Below are 17,214 nucleotides of genomic sequence, written 5' to 3' on the forward strand. Positions count from 1 at the left end.
ATCACAGTGGCCCTGTCTAAACTTGGTAAATAGGTACATTTAAAAAAAAAAAAAATCTTAGCTGACACATTTTAATTTACACATTTTTAAACACTGCTTGGCACCTAGCATAGACATTGTTTAACACTTTTTAATAACGTGTTAGCTGGTCATGGACAAGCCTCTAGTGTGTGGGGGGGGGGGTGGGAGGGGCAGGGGAACCAGCTAGTTTAAGCATAACTGTCTGAAATACATCACAGCAGGTCAGGCCATAGTCCAGTGTAATCCTACTGATAGTAGTCAGTACTACTTTCAACAGTAACCATTGCAAGATTTTCCCTACCTCTGAGTAGTTTCCCTACCACATGCTCTATATTACTGTTGTTAATTTGTATTATGGATGGTGCCCAGAAGCCGCCAATCAGAATTGGGGACCAAATGTGCTAACGGGTGCAAACATGTAGTGAGATATGGAGTGGGTAACATTTTTAAAAGCAGCCAAGTCCCATTGAATGTCAGTTTGACCCATCATTCCTACCCTGACGAGGTCACAGTGAAAAGAAAGACAAAGAAACATGAAGGGTGAGGGAAATGGGTATATCAAATACACCTCTACCCCGATGTAATGCGACCCGATATAACACAAATTCAGATATAACGTGGTAAAGCAGCGCTCCGGGGGTGCGGGGCTGCGCGCTCCAGTGGATCAAAGCAAGTTCAGTATAACGTGGTTTCACCTATAACGCGGCAAGATTTTTTGGCTCCCGAGGACAGCATTATATCGGGGTAGAGATGTATACAAACAAATTATTGTAGACAAATATACATTTGCTTTTTTAAGAGAAGTAGAATACTATATACATTCATACAAGCCATCCCAATTGCTTGAAAACGTAGTCATTGTTTATTTTCTGAATTGTTTTGCTTGTGTCTGTACTGGAGGGTGAGCTGGTTGGGTCAGGAAACATTCTGTAAACTGCTAGCCCAGTGCTGCTACTTAACTAATAAAAATAAGGAAGGTTAAAAATCTGCTCAATTTCAGTATTTAAGGCCTATCATTTTTTTCCTTAGATGAAGAGTGGATTCTATCAGAACTTTGCAAAAAGCACAGCATGTTTAATAGAGACACTTCAGTGATATATTAAAGAAACGTTATTAAGATACACAGAACCTTTGCAAGCTAATATACAACAAAAGACTATTTGTAATTAGATTTTAAAAGAAAAATATTTGCATAACACTTTCCCATGTATCCTCCCTTTGTGGTCATCAGGGATTATTATTATTTTTTGATTGCAAGCATATTTCCATTCAAAACAAAATTGACATTAAGGGGTGTTAAAGGTCCTGATAGCATGAAGTGACAAGTGCTGGAACTGAATGAATGCAATTGTTTTTTAAAATGCAGAGGCAAGAGAATAAAGATGAAAGGCAAAACAAGATAATGTTCAAAGGATTTGAGTTTTAGAAGAACTTATCAAAAATTAATTTAAACCAAAACCATTTCTTATTTATCATAAAGTAATATTTCTGACAGCTTCTCCCTCCCCTCTGACTCTGATGTCAGCCAACCTGCTCTCAGTCTTTTTTTCTTGTTCAGCAAGCAGAAAACCTGATATTTTTACTTCCCCAGCCAGCACTTCTGCTTGTTCCAAGTTTCTGGACAATAGACATAAAATCCGGGCCCGATTGACGTCACTGGGGCTAGAATTCCACTTTAGTTTATTTAGGATTCCATCTGTTCTCAATGCTTAAAGTTTCTGGTCACAATAAGAGTCATATACACATAACATTTAACTATTATAATTTAGTACCATATAGTAGGAAAGTATTGAAAGTCCATCATTGATGATTGGAACTTTTAAAGAACATTAAGTAATGTCTCTTAGCATGTGTGGTTAGGATTTTTAATTTTTTAAATAATAAAGCCTAACTATTTAAAGCTATTTTGACATCTCTAGAGTATTAGGCTATTCATTTTTTCCTTTTAAATGAAAGACCAGATTTTTAGAGAGGTTGAATGACCACAACTCAAACTGAAGTTTAGAGAGGTGCTCAGCGCTTCTGGAAATCTCAAGTGAAACCTTTAACAAATGTTGTAAACCTGTTCAAAGACATTGAAACTTTATAAATATTAGCGTCTAAATGTTGCCTTATTACCTATTGGTGTACTGAGAATATTCATAGCTGGAAAATGACTTCTGACCCCGTGGTGCATGCAGGCTCTAATTTGTCACTGAAGCAGTAAGTCGCTGCACGGGGCTACACAGTGAATAAGTCAGTGTTTAATGCAGGAAAAATACATAAATTAATAAGGCTGTTTTCTTTGAGCTGGCCTTGTCTGTGTGGAAAGTGTTTTTTTTTTTTTTTTTTTTTTTTAAAGTAAAGCTACTTAAATAGACACAAGTTAGGAACAATCTAGATCTGCAATATTTTATTTTATATAGTATATCTTGGAGCAAATTCTGTGCATGCCTGTCTGGAATGCCTTGTTTTCGTGCATATTTTTTCCAGAGGTCTCAATGAGCACCATCTCAGAGATTCTCGGCAGGAGGGTTCAGTTGAAAGGATTAATTGGAAAACGAGCTGTGAAATGTCCCTATTGTGATTTCTATTTTATGAAGAATGGATCAGACCTTCAGCGTCATATTTGGGCTCATGAAGGTAATGATGTTCAATTTTAAACTTTAATCTACATCATTTATTTTATATTCCTTGCTTATGGTCCCTTAATTAATATAGTAAATAATAAATTGAAAGCGAATGATATTTCAATCCTATTCATGTTTGTTTAGTACTCTGTACACAAGCCAGTCCTGTAGGAGAATTTGAAGTTTCCTGCTGTCTCTTAATAAAGTTTTTCTATTTGAAGTCAAAGTAAAAGTTCAGTAAACCTGTTTGTTGGGTTCCAGTTCCTACCAAACTACATGTCTTGTGATTCCCTGTGTCAATCACACGGGGTTGTCAGGGAGGGGTAGTACCTCTGATGGGGGAGCAGTCGTACTCCTAGGAGTAGCTCATCCACTTTGGTCCCCACTTGACACCCAGCTCTCACCTGTGGCTCCAAGTAGCTGTCAGCATGCGACAGCGGCCACACCCCGGAGACCGTCTCGACTGGCGGGCTAAACCAGGTGAGGGTAGCCGATGAGTAGGAGACTCTCGAAGAGTTAGAGCCTGTCTACCCATTGCATGCGAAGGCTGGATCCGGCTGACTGAGGCAGCCTGGTTCAATGGTCAGGAAAGTGGTGACGGCAAGCGTTATGGAACGCTTAAGAGCACGACAAGACACATAGGCGTCCTGGTCATCCACTGCGCCCTGCCCTATCTCCAGCCATCTCGACTTCTGGATACAGATAGGAACTGGGAAGAGAGAGTGAGGCTGACGTCGCGCAACTCTCCCTCACTTTAATCCAATTCACGCGCAAGTCTCGACATCATATCATATTACATCATATCAAGTCCTGTGGCGATGGGCGAGCGACGAAGCAGCAGGTGTGGATACACTGGGAGCTGTAGCCGCGGACCTGCACATAGGCGGCTCAGGCATAATGGTCGTTCCTCACTGATCAAAGCAGCAGTGGAGCTCAGCATCTTCTTGAGCGACTGAGCAGCCCTATTCAGCATTGCACTGCTCGCCTCCGTAGAATGAGGAGGGGGGCTAGAAAAGGTGCCCTAAACATTGCCTGCTTCACCTTACCCTGGCCAGCATACCGCGGCTGGCGGGGATCCCACAAAAGCGGTCGAACAAAAACACCGATCACTATTGGCACATGGAATGTGCGCACGTTACTGGACAACATCACGGCAGACAGACCGGAGAGAAGAACAGCACTTGTCGCTAGAGAACTCACACGCTACAACATTGACATTGCAGCCCTTAGCAAAACTCGCCTTACTAATGAAGGACAGCTGTCCGAGTCAGGCGGTGGCTATACATTCTTCTGGAGTGGCCGCAGCAGTGATGAGCGTCGTGAATCTGGAGTTGGCTTCGCCATCAAGAATCATCTTGTTCGGAAACTTGCTAGTTCCCCCAAGGGTATGAATGACCGGCTCATGACAATGCAGCTTCCGCTTCAAAAAGGAAAACAAGCTACTTTGATCAGCGCATATGCTCCTACAATGACCAACCCAGAGGATGTGAAGGATAAATTCTACGAAGAACTAGATACTCTGCTATCGTCAGTGCACCGCACAGACAAGCTGATTCTGCTTAGCGATTTTAACGCAAGAATCGGATGTGATGCTGCAGCCTGGGAAGGAGTCATCGGGGAAAAATGAAGTGGGAAAGTGTAACAGCAATGGCCTGTTACTGCTGAAAACTTGTGCAGCACATGACCTTCTGATCAGCAATACTGTCTTCCGCCTTCCTACCCGTAACAGGACTTTGTGGATGCATCCCCGTTCCAAGCACTGGCATTTGATCGATTATGTCATCATCAGGAGAAGGGACAGACCAGATGTCAGGGTTACAAAAGCTATGTGTGGCGCTGACTGTTGGACGGATCATAGGTTCATAGTATCCAAAATGAAGCTCCGTATCATGCCAAAGAGATGACCACAAGGCTGTAAGGCTCTCAAAAGGATCAACGTGTTGAAGCTGAAGAACAGCCACATCACTGAAAATCTAGCGGAAGACCTAGAGAATGAGCTTGCTGATCTTCGTATTGAGGATGACACTGAGAAAGCCTGGGAGTGATTCCGCAACACTGTCCATACAGCTGCATCAAAGGTATTGGGGCCCTCCACATGCAGGCGGCAAGTCTGGTTTGACAAAAATGATGCAGAAATCCAGGCCTTACTTGCTGAGAAGCACCGCCTGCATCGTGCATATCAAAACGATCCATCCTCAGCGGCAAAGAAGACCACCTTTATCAATGCTCGCAGAACAGTACGGAACCGACTGCGCAAAATGGGGGACTTGTGGCTGCGCGCCAAAGCAGATGAAATACAGGCATATGTGGACAGGAACGACTATAAGCAGTTTTATGAAGCCCTCAACACACTCTATGGTCCACAGTCTTCTGGGAGCTTTCCCCTCCTGAACTCTGATGGTACTGTGCTCCTTACAGAGAAGACGCAGATTCTCCAGAGATGGGCTGAACACTTTGAAGCAATTCTCAATCGCCCCTCAGTCATCAATGATGAGGCCATTGACAAGATGTCCCAGATTGCAGTCAATGACTCCATGGATGCTTCACCAGAAGAGGACGAAGTGAAGAAAGCTATCAATCAGCTGTCAAGTGGCAAAGCCCCAGGGTCAGATGTCCCTAAACCACAGGATTTGGGGACTTCAACAGCAGAGTCAAGGGAAAGGGGTTGGGACGGCTTTGTGGCCTGCATCATGCGGGAGGTCAGACTAGATGATCATAATGGTCCCTTCTGACCTTAAAGTCTATGAGTCTATGAGATGCCATACCAACAGAGGTGTACAAAGTCGGTGGACCCGTGCTGTTACGGAAACTCACTGAGCTGTTTCAGTCCTTCTGGAAGCAGGGAACCATTCCACAAGAATTTAGAGACGCGTCCATCTTGCACCTCTATAAGAGGAAGGGCAATCGCCAGGTATGCAATAATCACCGTGGAATCTCGCCGCTTTCTACAGCGGGGAAAGTTCTTGCACGGGTTCTGTTGAACCGATTGATCACTCACCTGGAGAAGGGCTTACTGCCAGAATCACAGTGTGGCTTCCGCAAGGGACGTGGGACTATTGACATGATCTTCGCTGTGCATAAGCTACAGGAGAAATGTCAAGAGCAGAATCGTGAACTCTACACAACTTGTGTGGACCTCACGAAAGCATTTGACTCTGTCAGTCGCCAGGGCCTGTGGAGGATCATGTCGAAATTTGGCTGTCCAGACAGATTTATACGAATGGTACGTCAATTTCATCACGGTATCATGGCTCGTGTCCTGGATGATGGTGTCAGATTTGTGTCCATTAATTCTTTTGCGTAGAGACTGTCCGGTTTGGCCAATGTACATGGCAGAGGGGCATTGCTAGCACATGATGGCATATATCACATTGGTAGATGTGCAGGTGAACGAGCCTGAAAGATGATCCTTTACTCTCACAGATCTTGGGAGACAGACCTGTCCTCGCTTACAGACAACCCCCCAACCTAAAGCAAATACTCACCAGCAACCACACATCACTGAACAAAACCACTAACCCAGGAACCTATCCTTGTAACAAACCCCGATGCCAACTCTGTCCACATATCTATTCAAGTGACATCATCATAGGACCTAATCACATCAGCCATACCATCAGGGGCTCGTTCACCTGCACATCTACCAATGTGATATATGCCATCATGTGCCAGCAATGCCCCTCTGCCATGTACATTGGCCAAACCGGACAGTCTCTACGCAAAAGAATTAATGGACACAAATCTGACATCAGGAATCAAAATACTCAAAAACCAGTGGGAGAACACTTTAACCTGTCTGGTCATTCAGTGACAGACCTGCGGATGGCTATATTACAACAGAAAAACTTCAAAAACAGACTCCAACGAGAGACTGCTGAGCTAGAATTGATATGCAAACTAGACACAGTCAACTCCGGTTTGAATAAGGACTGGGAATGGCTGAGCCATTACAAACATTGACTCTATCTCCCCTTGTAAGTATTCTCACACTTCTTATCAAACTGTCTGTACTGGGCTAGCTTGATTATCACTTCAAAAGTTTTTTTTCTCTTAATTAATTGGCCTCTCAGAGTTGGTAAGACAACTCCCATCTGTTTATGCTCTCTGTATGTGTGTATATATATCTCCTCAATATATGTTCCATTCTATATGCATCCGAAGAAGTGGGCTGTAGTCCACGAAACCGTTTATTCAGCATGATATTCTCTGCCACTTTGATACCTTTCAACACTGCACTGAAGGAGTAGGCCTGAAGTTTAGAACTGATGGGAAACTATTCAATCTGAGGCGACTGCGTGCCATCACCAAGGTGAAGGAAACTGTACTTCAAGACTTTCTCTTTGCCGATGATTGTGCTCTGAATGCTAGTACAGAGCCAGAAATGCAAGCCAGTATGGACAAGTTTTTAACTGCATGCAACAACTTCGGTCTCACCATTAACATCAAGAAGACTGAGGTCATGCACCAGCCAGCTCCCCACGCTCCGTACTCAGAACCGTCCATCACTGTAAATGGACAGAGACTTCAGACAGTGGACCACTTCACGTACCTGGGCAGTACCCTTTCCCGAGCAGTGTCAATCGATGATGAAGTAAACTGCAGAATTGCTAAAGCCAGCTCTGCATTTGGCCGATTGCGCTCCAACGTTTGGGAACGTCGAGGGATCAGCCTACGAACGAAGCTGAAGGTCTACCGAGCAGTGGTGCTTCCAACTCTGCTGTACGCCTGCAAGACGTGGTCTGTCTATCGGAGTCATGCACGAAGGCTCAATCACTTCCACATTTCCTGTCTGCGAAAGCTTCTAAAAATCAGATGGCAGGAGAAAGTGCCTGATACTGATGTCCTTATTAGAGCCAGTCTGCCGTCAGTTCACACATTGCTGATGAGAGCCCAGACCAGGTGGGCCGGACATGTCGTGAGAATGTCAGACGAACGCATTCCTAAACAGCTCTTCTACGGAGAACTCACTCAGGGAAAGTGCTCCCATGGAGGACAAAAGCAGCAGTTCAAGGACACGCTGAAGACCTCTTTTTGAAGTCTTTCGAGATCAACACCGCCACATGGGAAACCTTCACACTGAACCGTCCAGCATGGCACAGCCTCATTCACACAGGCAGTAATACCTCTGAGGCGAGGCATATTGCTGAGGCTGAAAAAAAAGCATGAGCTGCGCAAGTCCAGAGCTGCTCGTACATCATCGACAGTGGCATTACATGTCTGCCCGACGTGTGACAGGACATTCCACGCCCGAATCGGTCTGATCAGTCATCTTCGGACGCACAGAGCCCGGTCATCAAAAGAATGAGTTGTTGAGGTCTTCATCGATAATGATCGACGAACATCATCAAAGACAAGTCATAAGTAATGCAGAACTTGCTTCTGATCCCTCTTTGTTTACGACTGAATGAATTGCTGTAAATTCAGAAAGTGTTGCCTGCTCAAATAAATCTGAATAAGGAAGGGTGAACTAAATTCATATTATAGTCAAAATAAAGCCAGTGATTTGCAGTAATTGTTCAAGAATAAATTCACTCCATTCACGTGTCCAGAAAAACATGAAATGAAATGTATTAATAAAACAATTGAAATCCATTTGCATTTGTGAATGTTAATCGCTTACATAAGTCAATGAATAAGATGGAGAGTATATTAGATGAGTACAGTGAATATAGAAAACATTGAAAATCATGAAAAAATGCTGCTGGTGTGTCCAGGCTTGTGCTGACATTTAGCAGTGTAGAAATTTACAAGTTACAAATCATCTGCGGATGGAGCTGGGTCTGGAGAAAGCTGGTTCATCCTCAGGCTGATAGGTTCATTCACTAAGTGGAGGATGGCAGCCATTCTATGCTTTTAGTGTCTTCAGTCCATTAATAAATCATGTGTGAGCATCTGATTATGACCTAGAAGCGGAGTGTTTTTTCTATACTATTTTATTTACTTCCTGTATAAAGGGTATAATGGGCTGAATACTGACTGACCAGCTGATATATTGGTACCCAAATACTAGACTCATAACAGTATTTCAGGCATTTATACTAGCACTGTAGGTCCCCATCTCTGCCTTAATGATGAGCCGATATGCCTGGTCCTTGTGAACTACAGTTTCTGCCTCTCATCAGCCTAGTGTGCTTTAACCCAGTGGTTCTCAAAGCCGGTCCGCCGCTTGGTCAGGGAAAGCCCCTGGCGGGCCGGGCCAGTTTGTTTACCTGCGGCATCTGCCGGTTCGGCTGATCGTGGATCCCACTGGCCACGGTTCGCCGCTCCAAGCCAGTGGGGGCCGCAGGAAGTGGCGCGGGCCGAGGGATGTGCTGGCCGCCCTTCCCGCAGCCCCCATTGGCCTGGAGTGGCGAACCACGGCCAGTGGGAGCTGCGATCGGCCAAACCTGTGGAAGTGGCAGGTAAACAAACCGGCCCGGCCCGCCAGGGGCTTTCCCGGAACAAGCGGCGGACCGGCTTTTGAGAACCACTGCTTTAACCCACAAAGGCTCTGTCTGCCAGAAGGATGGAAACCATCCACCCTGATTTGTGGAAGAAGAGGGGTATGGGAGAAATCCATCTTGAAACAACAAAGTGAGCAGGAAATAAGGCTCCAGGCCAAAATGTTCAAACTCTCATGCCTATATTAGGCACCTGAATCCACACACACACACCTAAATAAGTGGTCTAAATTTCTGAGGTGCTGAGCAACCAGTACTTGTCGTTAAGTCAATAGGTGGTGTATGGACTCAGGATCTCTGAAAATCAGGCCACTTATCAAGCTTACTGAATCTAAGTATAAATTTAGATTCCTAAATGTAGGCATCCAAATTTGAAAATGTTAGCTTTATTGCCTAGGTTGTTTATACATTCGGAACAATTTTTCTCTCCAGTAATCGCCCACTCCCTTTCCCCCACTAGCTCCAGCCAAAATATGCAGTTTAGAAATTTTATAACATAAGTGATGTATTTTTTTTAACTCTGTTGGTAGGAGTCAAACCATTCAAATGTTCTCTTTGCGAATATGCTACTCGCAGCAAGAGTAATCTGAAAGCTCATATGAATCGCCACAGCACTGAGAAAACGCACCTGTGTGATATGTGTGGAAAAAAGTTCAAATCAAAAGGCACTTTGAAGAGTCATAAACTCCTCCATACTGCTGATGGTGAGTGGATGTTTGACAGATTGAAGTTTATGCATTTGGGTGCTAGATATTATCTAAATTTTAGCACATTAGTGGCAATGCAATTTTCCTGTGATCAGTGAGCCTGCATATATCAGATTTTCTTTACTCACAAGAAAAATTTTGAGATATGGAGTGTCACAGTTTAGGGCAACTACACCTGTATTTTCCCTCCGTAATCCCTTAAGGGCACCCACTCTAGGCTCCCAGGTCCTCAGCCGTCACCTCTCTTGAGCCCAGATCTGCCTCTCTGTCCTTCCTGACTGGGGCTTTTCCAGACTGCAGAGTTCCCAGCATACATGGCAATATTCTCTAACAGGCCAGTATCTGTGCTTTGCTTTCCCTCCCAAGGCTATGAACAATGTAATTTCCAGCAGTTATACGTTACCACACAACTCTTTCTAAATTAGTACATATATTCTTCAGGTGAAAAGCATTACAGAGAAGACATATTAAAAACAATAAAATAATGTATTGCTTGCTAAAAAACTTTCCAGGGTCACCTCCCTCTACCCTCAAGCTCTGGTACATCAGTCCTTCAAAACCACAACTGGGTTTCCCTGTGGTTATAAGTTCATAACTGTCTCAGATTCAGAACCAGACCCACCATGAATAGTTCAGTCTTTTCTTTATACAGCTTGGGTTTTTGATCTTGGCCTCATGTAACAGCTGATGAGACAAAGGCCCACTCCTGAGAGCATAGCTTCAAAAAGCTGTTTTTTTTACCTAACCAGACATGGGGAATTTGCATTCACCTCCCCCTAGATATTCTCCAGAAAAAATACTTAACACTTTTTGTTCCAAGAGTCCATTCTTCTCTGGCACATTGTTCAATATAGTCCTCTGAATTCCCAGGTCTCCCATGTGTTGCATCTCTCCTATTGAGAGGTTACGTAAAATCCCAGCCCACACTAATATATAAACCATTAACTTAATACAATAGATCCTAAAGATACTTAAACTTAATTCAATAGGATCTCACAAGGATATGGCAGGAAATTGCCATATCTGTTGCATGGAGCCATTGAAGATGTCTCATGATTAATTTTTATAAATGGAGAGACAACTGACTACCAAAGATTCGATCTTCTAAAATGCTAGTTTGGCTTCTTATCCTTTAGATATAGAATTCCATATGCACAGCTCCTGTTGATATCAGTGGGAGTTTGGCAAATGGAAGAACTGCAGGAGCAGGACCTTAATCTTTTCGGCCAAAAAAAAAAAAAAGCCACGATCGCGATCTGTGGCGGCAATTAGGCGGGTGGTCCTTCGCTCCGAGCGGGAGTGAGGGACCGTCCACCAAATTGCCGCTGAATAGCTGGACGTGCCGCCCCTCTCCAGAGTGGCCGCCCCAAGCACCTGCTTGGTAAGCTGGTGCCTGGAGCCGGCCCTTCATTTGCCACACACAGTTAGCGCTCAGTGCTTAGGCAGTGCAGTATTGGGTGGTACAGAAAAACTTGACACTGTTCATATGCGAATCTTCAGTCTGATTAAGTTTTCAAATGTGAAGGATATTATCTCATATTGGTTGAGAAAATGTACACAAAATCTAAAAAGGAAAACAATGTTTGAAATAAATAAGAAATTTCAAAATATGACAATTTATTCTTTGAGTGGGATTTTCAAACGGGACTCAGTGATTTAGTAGCACAAGTCCCATTGACTTTTACTATGTATTCAGTAACCTGTGGTATGTTTCTATGTTATAATTGATCTAGTCTTTTCAAATATAATTCCATTCTATCTTTGTCAGGTTTTTAATATCAGTTTTATTTCATATATACATTTTTGTTAATGCACTAACATTGTCTTCTAATACTGCTACTCTTTTGCAGTCTCCCTTTCCATCCCTTTTGATGATTTATTTTGAAATTAGATTTTCATTACAATGTATACTTCACAATAGAGGATTTATATTTTAAATTTATCCCAGTGTCCCAATGAAACCAAAATAAGAAGATGTAAACAGAAATGTTGTGGGTACATGTAATTATTGTAATGTTCACTAGAATCACTAAATCACTCCCAATTGCTATTTTCCTTAAAAAAAAAAAAAAAAAAAAAAAAAAAATTAAAAATTCAATAAATAGTTGTACTTTCTAGTAGCCCCAATGTAATTGGATCCAGAGGACCTCATTTTAAAGCCTGCCCCAAATCCAAGCATGGCAGTCTGACCTGAGAATGTCAAGTCGTTTTGAAACTGACCCTACCCAAACTTGCCACTCCCCCTCAAACTTGGGTCAGCACTACTGCCTCGTTCTTGTGGCTCATCCTGGTAGGGCCCCAAGCCTGTGATCCATCTCTGACTGCCTCCTCTCTGTAGGGTCAGTGCAGCAGTGGTTGTATGCTCCGTTCCTGCCAGCCACTGTCACTGCCCCTCTGCACTGTGTGCACCGCAGAGTGAGAGGTGCTGTCACTCCTTGGCATACTCATTTTGCAGCGCATACAGCATAGCAAGGTGATGGCAGCCAGCAGGAGTGGGGGCATGCCAACTCCGCACCAACACCACAGGATAAAAGGTGTTCAGAGGTTACTCGACCTGAGAGGGTTAGGTTGTTTTCATACCTGACCTGAACCTGACTCTTGTAACTGGACCTGACTACGTTGGGGTCAGGTTGCAGGGCTCTAACCGGATTAACACTAGCACAATAATGAGTCAATCTAAATGATGTAGTATGGCTGTATTTTGGAATCAAATCAATAACTATCAAATAAAACCCTCCTATGCTGAGCTGTGTTTATCTTTGATTTTTGTTCATATAATTGAGTCAAAAGGAAATTTTGGGATGCAGTTTACAAAGAAGCATCTTCTGATTTTCAGTGCATGTTCATACTTTGTATAACAGCTATTGGGTAAGGGTAGGTTTTATTATGAAAATATAGTAAAATCTTATTTTCTCTTTCGCTCTTATGGCTTAATTTAAAAAAAAAACCCTACCTTTTTGTGTTTTCATTCTCAAATTTTCATGTACAATTATTTTCATGTGCAGATAATAAAATTTGAACATGAAAATGTCATTTGTGTTTGTAAATCAGGCAGTTCGATGTCTGATCTATTTCATGTGTGCAAATAAGTGATTGTTGTGCTACTTTATAGACTGAGTTGACCTTCACTTGACCATAATGAGAATAGGGCTATAGTCACACAGGCTTTGCCTAGATTAGGTTATAAAGGTGTGGTTTTAGGACATGTTAGCTAAGGTGTTTCTACTAACATCTTCCAAAATTCTAGCATAGACTTGGTGCTATGTACTTTAACACACAAGCTGGTCGAGTTGAAGCCTTGGCTACAGGTAGGGTTGCCAACCCTCCAGGATTGTCCTGGAGTCTCCAGGAATTAAAGATTAATCTTTAATTAAAGATTATGTCATGTGATGAAACCTCTAGGAATATGCCCAACCAAAATCAGCAACCCTAGGTACAGGAAAAACAAATATATGCCCAGTAGCCTTTATTGCCAGGGCTCAGACTGCCATCTACCTTTGGAGTATATGAGATGGCTTTGTTTTTCCAGCTGCTGCTGTAAATGTACTGGGTCTCCTCCCTTTCCATTGCCTGCTTTTTCCTCTTTATTTCCTTTCCAAAATTCTATATGCGAAATCCTGCCCCATTGAAATCAGGTGGGAGTTCTGCCATTGACTTTATCAGTCTCAGGGTTCCACCCTAGATATGTCAAACCTCCAGGTGTTTTCAGTTATCCCCCTCCTTAATGCCATCCCTTCAAATGCTGCACGTACTTTAAGAACTGGTGGCAAGTGGGATAACATTTCTAGTTGGAGATGTGTTGTATGATTTGTCAAAGGATTTTCCGCCTCTTGAGTGGTGACACCTTCCATTGTATGGTGCCTCCATCCCTTCAAATATTACTAACACAGTCCAGTGTTGTTCAGTTATTCTACAAATAAACAGAATGGGTTTGAAAATCGCTTCACTGTTTCTGTCTTGTCTTCCTGGCTTATGAATTCAGGCATTTTTTGTTCAAACTTCAGCCTTGCAAGGTCAGTTTAACCACTAGAAAATAAAGTGGGTTGTTTTTTCTCTGCTTTATTCCTCTCAAGAGTGATATGACAGAAAACAATTCAGTCGTCTAGGCTGATTACAGTTTGAGTAGAAATGAAGCATAGATCCTGACTTTCATTAATTTAATTAGGTAGCAAAAAAATTGTGTCAAGATTTTTCTTAGCTGTTTTTATTGGAGCTGTCACTTTCAGTATAAAACATTTGCAACTTTTATTAACAAGATTCTGAATGTAAAGAAACTGCCCTGTTTTGTGACAAGTTAGAGTGAATCTGCCTTTTCCACTTTTGCCTTGGTCCTTTTAGCTTTTGACAGCTTTTCTAACAAGCATTTAAAATTGTTTGAACAAATGAAGCTCTGTGGTATGGAAATCCTGGAAGTGGGAAGATCTCTCTCTCTCTCTCTAACTAAGGGAGGAAGATGAAGAATGGAGGAATAGAGAAGAGCATGGAGAAGGGAGAAAGAGAGAATGAAAGGAAAGATGGAGAATATTTGTTTTCAAATCAAGAGGAAGGAGAATATAAAGAGAAAAACAAATGTTTTAGGGGGAAAAAAACGTGAATGGTGGGAAGATAGGGTCATAGAATGAGTTTGAGAGTTCCAGCATAGCACTTCCTAGCTTTTGCAAAGCCTCAAACAAGAGATCCTCTCCTTGAAATGTAAGAGAGATTTCAGTCCCATTGGTGAATAGGGTCATGAAATACATTGTTTCCACATTTGACTATCTTGATCCCCTTCAGAATGCCCCTACTTCATAGACCTCATAGATTCAATATTTTCATTAATTATTTGGATAGTGGAGTGGAGAGTGTGCTTATTAAATATGTGGCTGATGCCAAGATGGGAGAGGTTGCAAGCACTTTGGAGAACAGGATTGAAATTTGAAATGACCATCATGTTCCATCATGTTCCTAAGTAAATAATTCCAATACTGTAGTTAATTACAGCTACTGTTAAAAATGTTGTGCCTTATTTGTAGTCTGAATTTGCATAGCTTCAGCTTCCAACTGTTGAAATTCAGGCTATGTCAATCCATTCTCCAGTGTTCCAAATGGGTGACAGCAAATTATATCTTTTTGGTCACTAACGCTTATGCCCAAATACATTTGTTAGTCTCTAAGGTGCCACAAGGACTCCTCATTGTTTTTGCTGATACAGACTGATGTGGCTACCACTCTGAAACCTGTCACCAACTACATGGTAGATGCCCCCAAGATAACTCACTTGTCTTCTAGGCATCAACAATAGCTTGAAGTTGCTGTCATCTAAGTGACCAAGTAATACGGTGACCAGATAACACTTTTACATGTCCCTGGTTTCTAGGTAATAGATATTTTTCCAGTGTGCCTACAACACTCCTAGTCTTTTAGTAATGGGGTCCTTTTGAGCACAGACTGGCAAGGCAAGGTTAAAAAAAATCACATTCACTATAGTTTGTTTCCTCAGTCCCACATTGAACCCAGGCATACGGAAGTGAAAGGTCTGAGCATAAAGCTTCAGTACCACTTGGCCTGTTAACATACTATTTTATATTTATTTTGCTTATTTCTGTGTGGCAGCTTTTGGGGGTTTTTGTCTTTGTTTGCAAGGATCCCTTTCAGGACTGCTTGAGTCATTATTTTAAGATTGTAGTGAAATATGCCAATAAAAATCATTTGTTGAAGACCAGCTGCAATAATTTATAGTATTCTAAAAATAAATCCAGTGAGTGTCAAAAATAAAAAATGTACATGAGTCATAACGGTTGGAAGATTGGGACAGATGGAACAAGCACCTGCAACAGGTGTGTCTGAAGAGCTACGTTATTTACAACCAAATAAATGGGCTTGCAGCTATGTTTTTGCAAAGCAGCAGTGATGTCCACTGGGCATTTACGCTAAAGGGTGTTCTTTCCCCAGTGGCTATCCCAAGTAATAGATTCACTGTTTAACACTTGTAATTAAAAATAGCAGACAAAGGCTCTTTCTGTCCTATTCTGTTCAGACCTATTTGACCAGAATTTTGCAAAATGTGCCTCCCTATTGATACTAAATTCTAACAGATAAGTTGACAATATTTGGTTATCCTTACTCTGTTAACAATCATCTTTATCATGAAATATCATTGATAGCTTTCTATATTTAAATATGAAGAGGCAATCTGAACACATTTTCTATTTCTGTTTCAGGAAAGCAGTTTAAATGTACAGTGTGTGACTACACTGCAGCCCAAAAGCCACAGCTCCTACGTCACATGGAACAACATGTCTCTTTCAAGGTAAGAGCGCAAGTAAGCCATGATTAATTAATACTCATGTAGCAATAAAGGGGTCTTCAGACTGCACAACAACTTTCAAGAGGGATGTTCTTATTTCTAGTGATATAACATATGATATTTTTATGTTTCTAATGTTAGAAGGGGGATTTTGACTTTGATATTTAAATATTAAGCAACATTACTTGAAGAATACACTCCAAACTGTGCAACAACATGATGGAATCATTTTGTTTATGGAAATTTATATTTAATTTCTTTTTTTTTAAAGTATGTATTTTTCACTGCAAAATAAACATGACTATTTAAATCTGTATGTTACAATTTCCTAGTAAAGTAAGAAGTGGTCTTCCATAGATTATTGTTCACTGCCCCCTTTAACTTTCTTTGAAAGATGGCCACCTTATTTACAGTAGATGAGTTCATTTGTTTTCAAAGGACATTAGGGACAATGAAATCTAAAACATATCTGTCTGTCTAAAGTGTGTCTCAGAAGGAAGCTTGTTAATGTATCTGTGAAGCACTTAGATTGGAGATCAGTTTATATTAATAAAATGTAGCAATACCTTATTTATTCCTAAATATTACAGTGACTCTCAGTGTGGTAGAATATAATGTCATGAATATGGAGGATACTATATTCAGAGAATGAAAAATGGCATTTGCTTTCATTTTCAACAAAATCCAAAATTTTATCTTTAAAGAAAATGTTCAGTATAGTTTAGCACTTTTATCCTGACAATGAGTAAACCTCTAAGCCATTCTATAAAGATGTTATGCTTTTTTTTTTTTTTGCAATTCATCAGCTTTCAGTACCTAATAACTTATTTTGCTTCTTTAAAGTATCATTTATATTTTATCATTTATATCAACATTAAGCTTGCTGCCTGTCTAAAGCAAAAATTAAGACAGTCCCTGGCCCAGAATTTAAATTCTAGAAGACAGACATAGAAAGAGAAAATGAACAGAGACATCCAGAGGAAGGCATCATTTTATATATATATTTATAATAATTTCATTCCTTTTGCATTATATTTGTATTTCCAGCATTTTTTATGTAGGATGGGAATTCAACACTTTCATTTTCTGATAGATTTAATTTTATGATAGACACACAACTGACAAGTTGATTGTTTCTAATAAAATGCAAA

At 41.4% G+C, this 17,214-nt stretch overlaps 1 protein-coding gene across 1 annotated transcript in view; it reads left to right on the top strand.

Moving 5' to 3' along the window:
• The window catches only part of ZFAT (zinc finger and AT-hook domain containing), a 144,821-nt gene that overhangs the window by 77,135 nt on the left and 50,472 nt on the right, over positions 1-17,214 (top strand). The window contains exons 9-11 of the mRNA XM_054020088.1: positions 2,494-2,643; positions 9,601-9,774; positions 15,978-16,066. Coding sequence (XP_053876063.1) covers positions 2,494-2,643; positions 9,601-9,774; positions 15,978-16,066 — 413 coding nt within the window. The remainder of the gene's footprint in view (positions 1-2,493; positions 2,644-9,600; positions 9,775-15,977; positions 16,067-17,214) is intronic.

The sequence above is a fragment of the Malaclemys terrapin genome, chromosome 2, assembly GCF_027887155.1.
Source record: "Malaclemys terrapin pileata isolate rMalTer1 chromosome 2, rMalTer1.hap1, whole genome shotgun sequence".
Taxonomy (NCBI): domain Eukaryota; kingdom Metazoa; phylum Chordata; order Testudines; family Emydidae; genus Malaclemys; species Malaclemys terrapin.